This window comes from Mobula birostris, chromosome 1 (genome assembly GCF_030028105.1).
Source record: "Mobula birostris isolate sMobBir1 chromosome 1, sMobBir1.hap1, whole genome shotgun sequence".
Classification (NCBI taxonomy): domain Eukaryota; kingdom Metazoa; phylum Chordata; class Chondrichthyes; order Myliobatiformes; family Myliobatidae; genus Mobula; species Mobula birostris.
In genome coordinates, this window is record NC_092370.1 from 36552731 (window position 1) to 36565865 (window position 13135).

Consider the following 13135-nt stretch of genomic DNA (forward strand, 5'->3'; position numbering starts at 1 on the left):
GAACAAATGTTATCTACAAAATCCAGCGTAGTGACTGCGACAAGTACTACATTGGTAAAAATTGTTTCTACAAAATTGTCCCTCCCTGTCCCAGTACTGTTACCTATGGAATCCATCTTCCGCACACCATTTCTTCAGGTGTGTGTTCACCTCTCAACCACACTTATCACTATGCTAATTTACAGGCAAATAGAGTTTTAAACCATTGCATTCCTCTTCTGTAATTTACTTTGAAGACGTCGCACTCACTCTTTTCTAAGTTGCTCTCTCATCCTGACACCAGTTATTTAACATGTATGTGTGATTTCCAACAAGCTTACAATGAAAACTATCATTTCCCCTAATTATTGAATCTCCAACAGCTTACCACATTAAATTTCTCCTCCTCCATCACCCCCACTGCCCCAAAACGTTTGACAACTTCCTGATCCAAGGTGCCTCTGTGAGCATCCTGGTTATGCCTTCAGGCTGCTTCAGAACTTTGGGACGCAAACAACAGGAATTCTGCAGATGCTGGAAATTCAAGCAACACACATCAAAGAAGGGTCTCGGCCAGAAACGTCGACTGTACCTCTTCCTAGGGATGCTGCCTGGCCTGCTGCGTTCACCAGCAACTTTGATGTGTGTTGTCAGAATATTGGGAAATTGTTTAATCGACAGCTGCAAAGGGTCCCAAAACCAAGATCATCAGGCCAACCTCTATGCCTCTTGTTGACTTCTTCACCAAACTATGTAGAGGATGGCTCCAACAATCAGCATCCACAGAACGAAAGACATTTAAAAATCTGCTCTCACTGCAAAACATTCCCATCCAAACTGCATGACATGGCCTTCCAATAATAAAGTTTCACAGAGAGACGCAATGCAAATATAAACAATGATGATGAAATTCATCATCACTTTCAATGCACCAGCACAATGTTTGGTTAATTGACAAAAATGGTATTTGAAGATCAAAATGTTAAACATGGCATAAATTTCATTGTCCACTGGCCTCCTCTCCTATATGCTTCAGGGACCTGAACTCAATACAGCAGGCACCTCAATGCACTTGAAAGTTACCACTAATACTATCACCATGAAACCCTCCAAACTCACTGAAAAAATAAATTGACCAATATCAGTGTCCTCTCTCAGGAAAATCCACTCAGCACTGAGCCCTGACAGACACTGTTGGCTTTTTTTGGGAAGACATCTTTCACAAGACTAAAAACTGATTTCCAAAACAACCACTTTAATTCAAGCTTTTCTAGGAGAAGAGGTAACAATTCAAGAATATGTTTGAAGTCACCATGGAAAAATGTCATCTCCCCAGTGATGACGATGACTGGGAATCCCTGGCCCATGACTGCTCAAGATGGAGTGGGAGCATTCATAATGGTACAGTAAACTTTGAATCCAAGCATCAGCAGCAAATAGAAGGCCCACCTCACAAACTACCCACCCACCTGCTCAGTAAGATACTTCATGCACTATCTGTGGAAGAGTCTACCATACTGGCCTCATCAGCCGCTACAGAATGGAAGCAAGAGATCCTCAATCCTCTGGGACTTCCTAAGAAGAAGCTATTACATCCTTTAATGGGATCCAGATCCCTAGCTTCCTTTGGTCACTTTGACTCTGTACACAATTGATCATGCAAACCCCATTCTGATCATACAGCTTTCCACAAAGTAATCACAATAACAGGACACAACCAACATATCTGAAGTAGGATGAACAAAGTAGTTAACTACGAAGTCACCACAATTTATACCAGCAAGGCCTGGACCAGCTGAAGATTACACGTAACTCTGTATTACAACCCAGACTAGTCTTTGCTGTAAGACTAAGATTAAAATTAGCTTTATTTGTTGCATGTACATCAAAACATACAATAAAATGTACCACTTGTGTCAAATCAGATCAGTGAGGATTGTCTGAGGCAGCCCTCAAGTGTTGTCTTGTTTCCAATGCCAACGCGGCATACCCACAACTCACTACTCCTAGCCATACGCTTTGGAGTGTGGAAGGAAACTGGATCACCTGGAGGAAACCTACACAGTCACGGGGAGAAAGTACAATCTCCTTACAGGCAGCGGCAGGAATTGAACCCTGATCATATAGCTGGTGCTGTAATAGCAGTATGCTAATTGATATGCTATTGCGTTACCCAAATGTGACCACATAAAACGACTGCAGATGCTAGACGAACTCAGATGATCAGGCAACATCTGTGGAGGGAAACGGACAGTCCAAAATGACGGGTCTCAACCTGAAAAGTCAACTATCTATTTCCCTACACAGATGCTGCCTGACCCACTGAGTTCCTCCAGCATTTTATGTAATTCCTTTGCTCTAGCGTGATCACTTTCAACATAATTGTAGGCATCCTACAACATTCATCAAACGATGCCTTCCAAGCTGATCGGCCAAATCTACACCAAGCATATAAAGCAGATGAATGAGATATTTTAATTTTTGTACTGTTGGTATACACATCAGCTATTTGCTTAGTAGCAATTTATCATCATGCATCAATATATTAAAAATGATGAGAACTTGGATCAGTGCCCACAACTTTCCAGTGTCAAGAGTAAAGCATTGTATTCCAGCATTGATGAGGACAATAATATCAACATATCAAGTTCTGTGTCTGGGTAAAAGGCAGCATGTTGTGCTTAAATACTGTAAATGACGCCTAGAAGGATCATAAGAAATGGAAGCACGAGTGAACCATTCGGCCGTTCACGTCTGCACTGCTATTCAGTATAATCGGCTGACCCTTTGTGTCAGTCTATTTTCCTCTGCTAACTCTATATCACTTGATTTTTTGGACAGCGCAAAATCTATAAATGTCAACTTTAATGGCAACACACTCCAGGTAATCTCATGTTAAGTTCAAGAAGAAAACACATACAATGTGTGAGGATTTTATGATAATTAGATATCTTATGTGCATGGTCCTGAATTAGTTCCTCTCTATAAATCTAACAAAAAGGAAAGTCATGAAAGTATAAATGCTATATTATAACTGTTTTTTCCTGTCACAAATACAAGCAATAACAAATACCTATTTTGCACTTATTCTGATTTTCCTTTGCGTAATAGTTGAAATTAAGGCTGAAATTATTTTCCATCTTCCCTGAAGGCTCATTCGAGACGATACTGAATTGCAGGAAGGATGTAAAGAGAGGAAAAGGAAATCAACAATCCACATTAAAATTCTTCTGATTTTTATTTCAATGGAAGGGTTTTATTTTGCTAATTCACTCTCACAAGTTGCACAAGGCAAAATTACCTTCAGTGTGTCTAACCAATTGTAAATTGAAGAACACATCCTTGATTTGTGCTGAGTTGGCTGATAAGTCCCTGATTTAAAACAAGGTGGCAGATGGAATGCTAATGTTAGCCTCAGTACCTCTAAGTCAAGGAATATAAAGCAGTTCTGGTTGCTGCCTTTAATCACTTTCCAGTGTCCCCTTATGGAATTGCACATACAAGCTTAGTTGTGGTGCCCCTTATTGTCAAACAACCTTGCTACACTATTTACTAGGGCTGACAAATTAAAAGCAGCAGGCCTGACTTCAGGAGATGAGGGGGAATGCAAACACAGGTGAAACTTTCTTACCTAGCTCCACGTCCTGATCATCCGTGATAATAAGAATGATGTTAGGTCGGATATTCCTTCGGTCACGCTGCACACGTCCTTTAAACCGCTGTGGCTTTAAGCTTGAGCTAATGACTCCCATCAGCTCAGTACTCAGCACAACCAAGAAGAGAACAACTGGCGAGATTTTCATTATGTCAGAATGTTTGACAACACAGCAGCAAGTATCTTTGGTTTCACCGTCTGTCGCCAAGTGATCTGTAATTAAGATGGAACAAATTAGAGACGAGTCAGCTTCAATATATTGCTGCCTATAACCAAATTTGAAGAGGTTAAAAGAGATTTTAAAATGAAATCATGTGCAGGAGTTTATGACAAAATAGCTGCCCTTGAAAATGAACATTTTATTAAAGAGCTGTGACGAGAGATGCTGTACATAACATACGCGATAAACACGGAACAGGAATAAACACTGCAAGAATAACTGTTACAGAAAATCTTTGTCAGGTTGCCGTGGCACTAAAACACAACAATAATTAGTGAAAAACTACACCAGAGAATTTACTTGCTTCTAAAACCAATATGAAGCCAGGAAATAGGCTACATATGTTTTGCATTAATACATTTAAAAGGATCAGAATGACTAACTGAATAATTCCCTTCTTTATCCATATTTCTCCTCAAAATGTGAACTTTATGAATCTATAGTTATCCTGACAAACCTACAATGATATTATGAAAAGGAGTAGTAAGTGGAATTCTTAGAAGGTTTTTGATACTCAGTGCAAAAACCCAACTATGCACCTGCACGATATCAGTCCTCTCAATAGAAGCACAAATAACTTATTTATGGCTGAAATCCTACCATGCAGTGGGAAACATCCTGAAACTACCGTTTCCAGGAGAAACACATCAAGTGACAGTGATCATCTTTCTCTGTATCACCAAAACTCCCAAATCAATAATCCAATCTACATGAACTCACTGTGTAATGAGGTTTTGTTGAGCATGCATCATTTTAAGACCCATGCAGTCTCTATCAAACATACCTTAACCCTTTCCTATATCCACATGCAATAATCAGTGCTCCCTCAACTCCTACTGGCCAAATAGTTTTATGTCCATGAGCCCTAGAATGCACAAGAGGGGGAGGGGAGAGGCTGATTTAGCCACAATCCATCTAACTGCTTCAGAATTGATTGATGGGGCCTAAGACCAAAGGTAACTTGCTCCACTTTGACATTTCCAGCACTCAGCTGTCACACTGGCAGCTGTACACATTTGAGAATTCTTTGCATTGAAATCTGAATGTGCTCAAAGTTCAAAGTGATTAGTGACTTACTGAAAGACTATTTAACAAGAGCACTCAGGCCAGCGTGCACATTTATACCAGTTTCCTTCGAAGGGCAGAAGTCCATTATAATTTAACATTTGCAAGTGGAGTAATTAGGAAATGGCACATGAGATTCTCCGTCAAATGGCCTAAATGAGCATTTAATGAGTTTCATCTCAAGCCCGGGTTCTCACACCTGGGATTTTGTCCTTGTGCTCTAGTATGAATAGCCGCTATTAGAGCAGCCAGCCTTGTGAGATCAAAGCTACTTAAATAAAAGGAAAATAGACAGCATGCACTAAGAATACCATTATTAAAAAAAATTGATGCCAGCATATGTGTAGTTGCAGCAGAATCCATTACTGAAAGAGGTGACCTGATTCTTTAGAACAGCAAAATAAAAGTATCCCCCATCTTTGAATATTCCCCATTACTTTCAGCTCTTTTTATTCGGACTTCAAAACCAGCACGGTTTACAGAATGAAGTCTGTAAATGTTCTGAAAATCTGGAACACATTATTATTACAACTGCATAACAAAGTAACACTGCATGCAGCAGCTATTGCGGGGCTGACCACTACAAGCTTCAGTGGTCAAGCAACTGTTTTGCACTTGAAGGCTAAGTGATTGACGCTGGAGCTTTTACACAGTATAGCTACTACTTAAATAATGGGCACAGCAATCGAAGCAAGATCTAGAAACCTACACTAAAAGTATTTCAAGACACAAGGATCGAAAAAGTCACAGACAATCCACCATGGTATTGCTTATCAGTGAGTGTGATCGGTTTTACATTAGATGTATGAAAGTACACTAGTGCAAAAAACCACTTCAAAGAGTTAAATATATTTCTGCCATAGTTTATTTGATGCTATTTAAAACCAAGAACAAACCCTCTCTGCAAATGAATCTACTTTAAAACCTACACAGCGGCTACACCCAAAACAAAATTAGCAATCTAGGAGCATTAAAGTCATTTCCAAGAGGTCTTACTTGACAGTCACATAGGGAAATACTTTCAGCAAAAATATAGTACGTACTTCCAAAGGAGTCTGTCAAATAACAGTGCAGTACTCACAACTTATTAAAATGCGAAAAAATTGAAATGCAAAGGATCTTCAGTGTCACTTACTTTCAGAAAATGAACCGGGTGTCTGGAAGTGAACAACCTCAGTGGTTGAGTGAGCTGGGCCTCACTGCCTTCATTTAGTACTGTACAGCAAACTTCGCAGATACTGTTGATCCAACTACTGCAGTTATTCTAACTGCATTGAGTAAACACTGGCACCAATGACTTTAAATAATCCCTCACTGTATGTAGTTACAAATGCCAGACAATCATACCTCAGTGACAATGCAAAAGAAAGCAGAATCACAGCCAAATCTACTGGCTTTAGATCACCCGTACAGTTCTGCAGCCTGAAGCATCATTTCCAAGCTGGAGGAAAGCCAGGGGTACCTGGGATGAAGTTGTTCAGCTGTGGGAGACGAAGATCCGTATCACTCATCCTCAAACCTGAACAATTCTCCATTCAGTGCTGACCTTTTCAAACCTGACATCCCGACACAGACAATTCTCCTACTGCAGTAGGAAGTAAAGCTGTAGAATTAGTACTGACAAAGTGCTGTGCTTGTCTTCAGGGACAAGGATGTCGGTATTTTTGTGCAGAATCCAATGAGACAGCCTTCTGGCACTTAGCAAGTCTCAGAAACCTATGCACTTATTTGACAACAAAACACTGATGGAATGTCAAACACTGGCTCTGCAGCTAAAAGAAATTACACTGAGATCAAGTCAGTGATGCACAGTATTGCAGTAATTCTGGCAGCATGGCACTGTAATTATTTGCTGTTGTCTTATCCAAACAGAATACCTAGATATGAAATTGGTTCCATTGATAGCAATCATCAGGCTCGCTGTTCTACTTCCCATGCATTGTGATGTATTCCAATTTTAACAAATAAATACATTTCAAAAACACTTCAAAGACCCTTTATTCTTTAGACTACATAGAAAAACCAAAAGTACACTTTGACTGGAGTGCAAATCCCAATAAACATATGAACTGCCTACATTTGAAAATAGTGGGGGAGTCTAGGACCAGAAGGAACAGCCCCAGAATACACGGAACAAGGAGGGGTGGGGAATCTCTTCAGCCAGACTCTGTGGGATTCATTGCCACAGATTTCTATGGAGGCAAAGTCATAAAGTGGAGGTTGATAGGTACTCAGTTAGTAAGGTTATGGGGAGAATGCAGGAGAATGGAACTGAGAAGGAAAATTAATCAGCATAATTGAATGGCAGGGCAGACTTGATGGAATGAATGGACTATTTCTGCTCCTGTGTCTTAAGGTCTTATAAAAGCCTGTGCCATATATTTTTAAAAAATATTTGAGATACCTTTGCTTTGTTCTACTGGAAGTGAGAACAACATATAATCTTACTGGTAATGACATCAACAACACTGTTAATACATTGAAGGATTTCCTATTGTGGCTGATTTGGAACTACAGCATGTGTAGTACCATCTTGTGGCATTGAATTACCTAGATTGTTCATTTACGTGAACAATAATGTCCCTTGCTACCAGGCAGATTTCTTTTGAAATCTGGAGAAAAGCCCGACATTTAATACTTTATTATTGTCCTTATTGTTTTTAACAGGCTGTATTTTTAACTATTTGCTTTGGCTCACAATGACATCACACAAAAAAATTCATCTGAAAAATCAGATTGAGAACAAAACCAAAGAATTGTTCTCTTCCCAAAATCCTCTTGTTTTGATTTAACTTCCCCCCCCAGGTCAAATTTTCCTCACAAAAAACTCCAGCTGAGAATATGACTTGCCAATGTACTACTGCCTGTTCTCCAGTAAAATGTAAAGAGATGCAAAGATGAACATTCCAGTATTTTCCCTAAAATCCTAACACTTGTATGTTGCCCCCCCCCCAATGACCTGCAAGTCCACATAAAAGTGGAACAGCAATGCCTTTGAGTGGAAAATCATACAAAAGTTAGCGGATTTGGCCCAGTACATCACGGGTAGAGTCCTCCCAACCATTGAGCACATCTACATGAAATGCTGTCATAGGAAAGCACCATCTATCATCAAAGATCCTCACTGCCCAGGTCAAACTCTTTTCTCACTGCTGCCAACAGGTAGAAGGTACAAGTGCCTCAGGACTTGCACCACCAGGTTCAAGAACAGTTACTAACCCCCAACTATCATGCTCTTGAATAAAAGGGGATAACTACACTCATCTACTGAGATGTTCCCATACAAATGATCTCACTTTAAGCATTAATTATCTTGTTATTGTATGCTCTCGTTATTTATTGCTATTTACTTATATCTGCCCAGTTTGTTGTTTTCTATGCTCTACTTGCTCTTTCATTGATCCTGGTTACAGTTACTGTTCTATAGATTTGCTAAGTATGCCCGCAGGAAAAAAAATCTCGGGTTGTATGTGGTGACATGTATGTACTCTGGTAATAAATTTTACATTGAACTTTGATTTTGATTCAGGTTTTTAAGAAAAATCCTGAATCATAAACAATTTTTGCAAACCTCTAAGGTTGAAACACCTTGGTTTTTGTGACCCTCTCTGGATCAATTGTTCAGTTTGCCCAGATATAAATGTGTGGAGATGTTATAGATGCAAATTATATCTTATCAATGTAGTAATTAGCAAGAAAATCAACAAACTAATCTGGTCTCTGTTCAAGGAACTCAATTGATTATTTGACTGGAGCATGAGTTAAACCCAAATTGAAATGAAACAAGCAAACTCCATACACATTTGTGACAGAGGGAAAGAACATAAGGCATGACAAACACAGCAAGTATCTTTTTAATGGGTCATTAAGTAAATAGAAAATTAGAATCTGGTGCTCTGCTGAGGTACAAAATCCCTACTGCAAGTATGTTTCCAAAACACCCCACAGTTTTTTTAGTAGACTGATTTTTAACTCTTGCCATCTGTAAATACTGGATGATAGCAGTAAAATAAGACCGTTAGATAGAGGTATAGAAACAGGCCATTTGGCCCATCAAACCTGCTCCACCATTCCAACCTGCCTGATTTTTTTTTATCCCTCTCAACCCCATTCTCCTGCCTTCTCCCTGTAACCTTTGAGACCCTTACTAACCAAAAATCTATCAAACTCTGCTTTGAATATACCCAATGACATGTCCTCCACACCAGCTATGGTTATGAATTTCACAGATTCACCACCCTCCGATTGAAGAAATTCCTCCTCATCTCTGTTCTAAAGGGCCACCCTTCTATTTTGAGGCCTAGACTCCCCTATTGTAGGAAACATCCTCTCCATGTCCACTCATCTACACCTTTCAATATTCAATAGGTTTCAGTAAGATCCTCCCTTATTCTTATAAACTTCAGCAACGGCTGGCTTAGAACCATCAAATGCTTCTCATATATTAACCCTTTCTTTCCTGAGATAATTTTTGTGAACCTTCTCTGGATGTAGGGAAGGGGGCAAGTGGGGGAACGAATGAATGAAGGAAGTAGTAATATTGGAACAAAATATAAATGGCTGGAAGAATTCTGTAGGACAAGGAACATCACTGCAGGCAAAGGGAAAGCCCATGTTTTAAGTGGAGACCTTGTATCAGGACTGAGAGTACACAGGGAGGGTGTCCTGTACATAGAAGTGAGATGGAGGGGTGAGACAGTGGCAGGCAGAGGAAAGGTGAAAAACAGATAGAACAAAAATTAGGCAGATGGAACTGGAGGGCAAAGGGAGGGTAGAGACTGGGGCTGATAGAGATAGATGTTACCAGATATGAGAGGGTGGAGGAATGAGGGTCATCTGGACCAAGGAGGGGGTGGGGAGTGCATAAACTGTTAAGACAGAGATCTCACAGGGTGATGGAAGGATATGGGCTGATAGAACCAGATAGATGGAGAGGGGAGGTCGAGAGTAGAGACAGATTCTGATAGTTGACAGGCAGAACCAGGTAAAGGAAGGTGAATGGGCAGATGCAAACAGGAATGGGACTGATGAAGGAGGAAGGAACCAAAAGGGTGATCAGAAGGACCGAGAACCTGAGTGAACTGATGGTGTGAGAAAGAAATATTCAATGTTCTTATCTTCAAGTTGTGAGCTATCCAAGCAGAATATGAGGTTTTGTACCAGTTGGCACTTAGCATCACTACGGCAGTGGAAAAGGCTGAGGACAGACAAGTTTATATGTGAACGAGAAGGGAACTTGAAATGACCTGCACCAGACGCTTAAGCTTGAAGGCAATATTACTCCCTCCTCTTTAGAAAACTATTGCTGTATCCCTGTGACTAATATCTCCCCATCCTTGCTGATTCCAAGCCTGCCTTGTATCGTAGCTAATGAACTGCATGTAGGGTAACTTGGCCCATTTCTCAAAACGAACTGACCTACGGGTCCTCGAGAAATTAAAGTCTCCCCCTCATAAACCTACAAACTATCTGTAAACAGGGTTCCATGAAACAATACAGACCATCTGCTCCAATCAGACTGTACTCTACCAGTCTGGAAACACCTGAGCAAATCTCTACTAATACCATCTAGCTAGGGAACCAGTCCTGGCTCAAAGAGAAATGCCAATGACAAAGACACAAACTGCTGGCAGTTTTGTATACTCTATACTTATTTCTATTCTTTTCTGCCTTCCTTCTTCTTCTCCCACCCCCCCCCCCATCCAAATATTGTGTGGGAAGAAAAAAAACAAGCCTGAATTTTAGCAAGCTACCTAAAGGGAACGAGAAGAGCCTCTCTTGAAATAATTAAATATAAAATGCGCAGTGAAATGCAGACAGATGCATACGCTCATAAACTTCATGGTATAGGAAGGAGGATCACTCTTTAACCTCTATGGATGAAGAAGACTTCCTGCTGAAATTTTATTCTACAATCCTCTTATGCAACCTGTCCGCTCTGCATGTCCTCTGCCCGTTCTTCTAAACTTAGTACATTCCATGGGGAATGTCCATTAATACACTTACATCTGGGGAGCAACTAGTTTACAAAGATGCCTTAAGACCATCAAAAAACCTTAAGCACGTCACAGCAGCAGACGTTTGCAACTGGAAGCAATTATTCAAACTACCAGATATTTGTAGAGTCATGGAAATTAGGAGGAAGTAGTTAGTATTTAGCCCACAAATAGTTAATCACACTTAACATGTTATATTATGTTGATCTGGGATCCCTCCTGTTCAACATGCAAAGTTAATAGAGGGTATAAAGTTTTGCAAATGGTGGCAGTGGTCAGAAATGCTTGATGTCATGAAAAGCTGCAGATGCAGAAGTCTGCAATAAAAGCAGAAAATACCGAAAATGATCCGCAGGGCAAGCAACATCCATGGAAAGTACAACAATTCACTTTTCTTCAGGACAGATGAAAGGTCTTAGACCTGAGATATTAACTTTGTTTCTCTTTCCTCTTACGCAGCCTGGCGTGCTGAGTGTCAGCCTCTTAGAGGATCTACCCTGGGCCCAACACATTGATGCCATCATGAAAAAGGCACAATAGCAGTTCTACTTCATTAGGAGTTTAAAGAGATTTGGTATGTCATCAAAGGCGCTTGTAAGTTTCTACAGAGGTACTGTGGGGAGCATTCTGACTGGTTGCATCACAGCCTAGTATGGAGCTCCAACGCACAGGACTGCAGGAGGCTGCAGAGGGATGTAGACTCAATCATCTCCAATACGGGCACAACCCTCCCTGCCAGTGAGGAGATATTCAACAGGTAGCACCTCGAGAAAGTGGAATCCATTATTAGAGACCCTCGCCATCCAGGACATGTCTTCTTTGTCTTAATACCATCAGGGAGGAGGTATAGGAGCCTAAAGGTTCATACTCAATGGTTTAAGAGCAGCTTCCACCCCTCATCCATCAGATTTCTGTCAGTGATAATAAACTTGATTCTGATTCTTTTTCCAGCTTGATATGACATCTCTGACACACAGATATTAACTGCACGCATAATGAAATCGCTAATTTTTGTCTGGTACATTTCATATTAAAAACATAAAATTACCCAGTGGGACTCAATGCATGGGATCTAATTGTGAACCTCTGTTGGATATCCATAACTTCATTCAGGTCTTTAAACAGAAAGAAAAGATCATTATGCTACGTTCACATGGACCTTTAAAAAGAACAAAATGCCTTCATTCTTTCAATTGTAGATGATTAAGTAATTAAAAAGTCAGTGTCATGATCAGTCATTATGTGCAATTGTTGGCAATCATGAGGATAAACAAAACACTTTAATTTATCATTTGTGAACTGTGTGGGACGCTTCCATTGTGAAGTTTTTCAACATATTTACCAGATTGGATGACACTTCCACCACTTTATTTGTGTTGAAGTCTCTTCAGTAAAATGTATGAAATATCAGACAAAATCTGCTTCTGATAAGAATTTGAGTATAGAATCATTCATTTCAGCTTTTTGTAAATTGCCAGTGACATTGCAGGTCAGGACAATCTATGATTACAGAAATGTACAATAATGGCCTGGATGAAGTACTGTCAAATGTGACAAGATCACTGCAGGCTTGATCTATAATTAAGTGGTAGGGAATTGTATAGGCACTGTATAAGATATAAAGGAGATTAAATGACTGATGACAGAAGAGGGTCAAGTAATAGAAGTTATAAAAGCTGAATCTGAGCATCCTGTTCATTGTCAATCCTTCAATTTAAATTATACCAATAATTTTGGCTCAGCATCCAAAGTAAAATATATTATAAATTAACTTTGCTTTAACCATCGCCATTAACATTAAAACCATAACATTTGTCTTTCATTTATTATTTTATATGGTGAATGGAAAAGAAAATTCACCGTCCTCCAGATAATGCATGTCTCCTAACAGTGTCAGAAAACAAGATTTTAACACCTTAAGGGACAAGCTAAATCAATTTATCAAAATCATCTCAGCCTTTAAATGTGTTATTTCATTGAAGACAGAATTGTAATGCATAGAAGCTGAGTTCTTTTGGAAATAATTTCAATTTGTTCCCCATACTTGATATCTTTTTGTTGTCACCTTAAACTACAATAGGTTCTTGCAAAGGCTTTGCGGACCGGGTGTGAGAGAAAGTTAGCTCTAATATCTCTTCTCCTGTTGGGCTGTGACATTGCTGAGCTTGGATTCTGCTAATTTTGCTTCATAATACATAGATTTCATGCAAATCTGTACTT

The 13135-nt window shown here is 39.7% G+C and overlaps 1 protein-coding gene across 16 annotated transcripts in view; it reads right to left on the reverse strand.

Annotated features, from left to right (window-relative positions):
• The window catches only part of sulf1 (sulfatase 1), a 334301-nt gene that overhangs the window by 141828 nt on the left and 179338 nt on the right, over window positions 1-13135 (reverse strand). For all 16 annotated transcript variants that reach the window (XM_072254128.1, XM_072254097.1, XM_072254088.1 and 13 more), the window contains one exon: window positions 3611-3847. In XM_072254128.1, the coding sequence (XP_072110229.1) occupies window positions 3611-3782 (172 nt within the window). In that variant the 5' untranslated portion in view covers window positions 3783-3847. The remainder of the gene's footprint in view (window positions 1-3610; window positions 3848-13135) is intronic.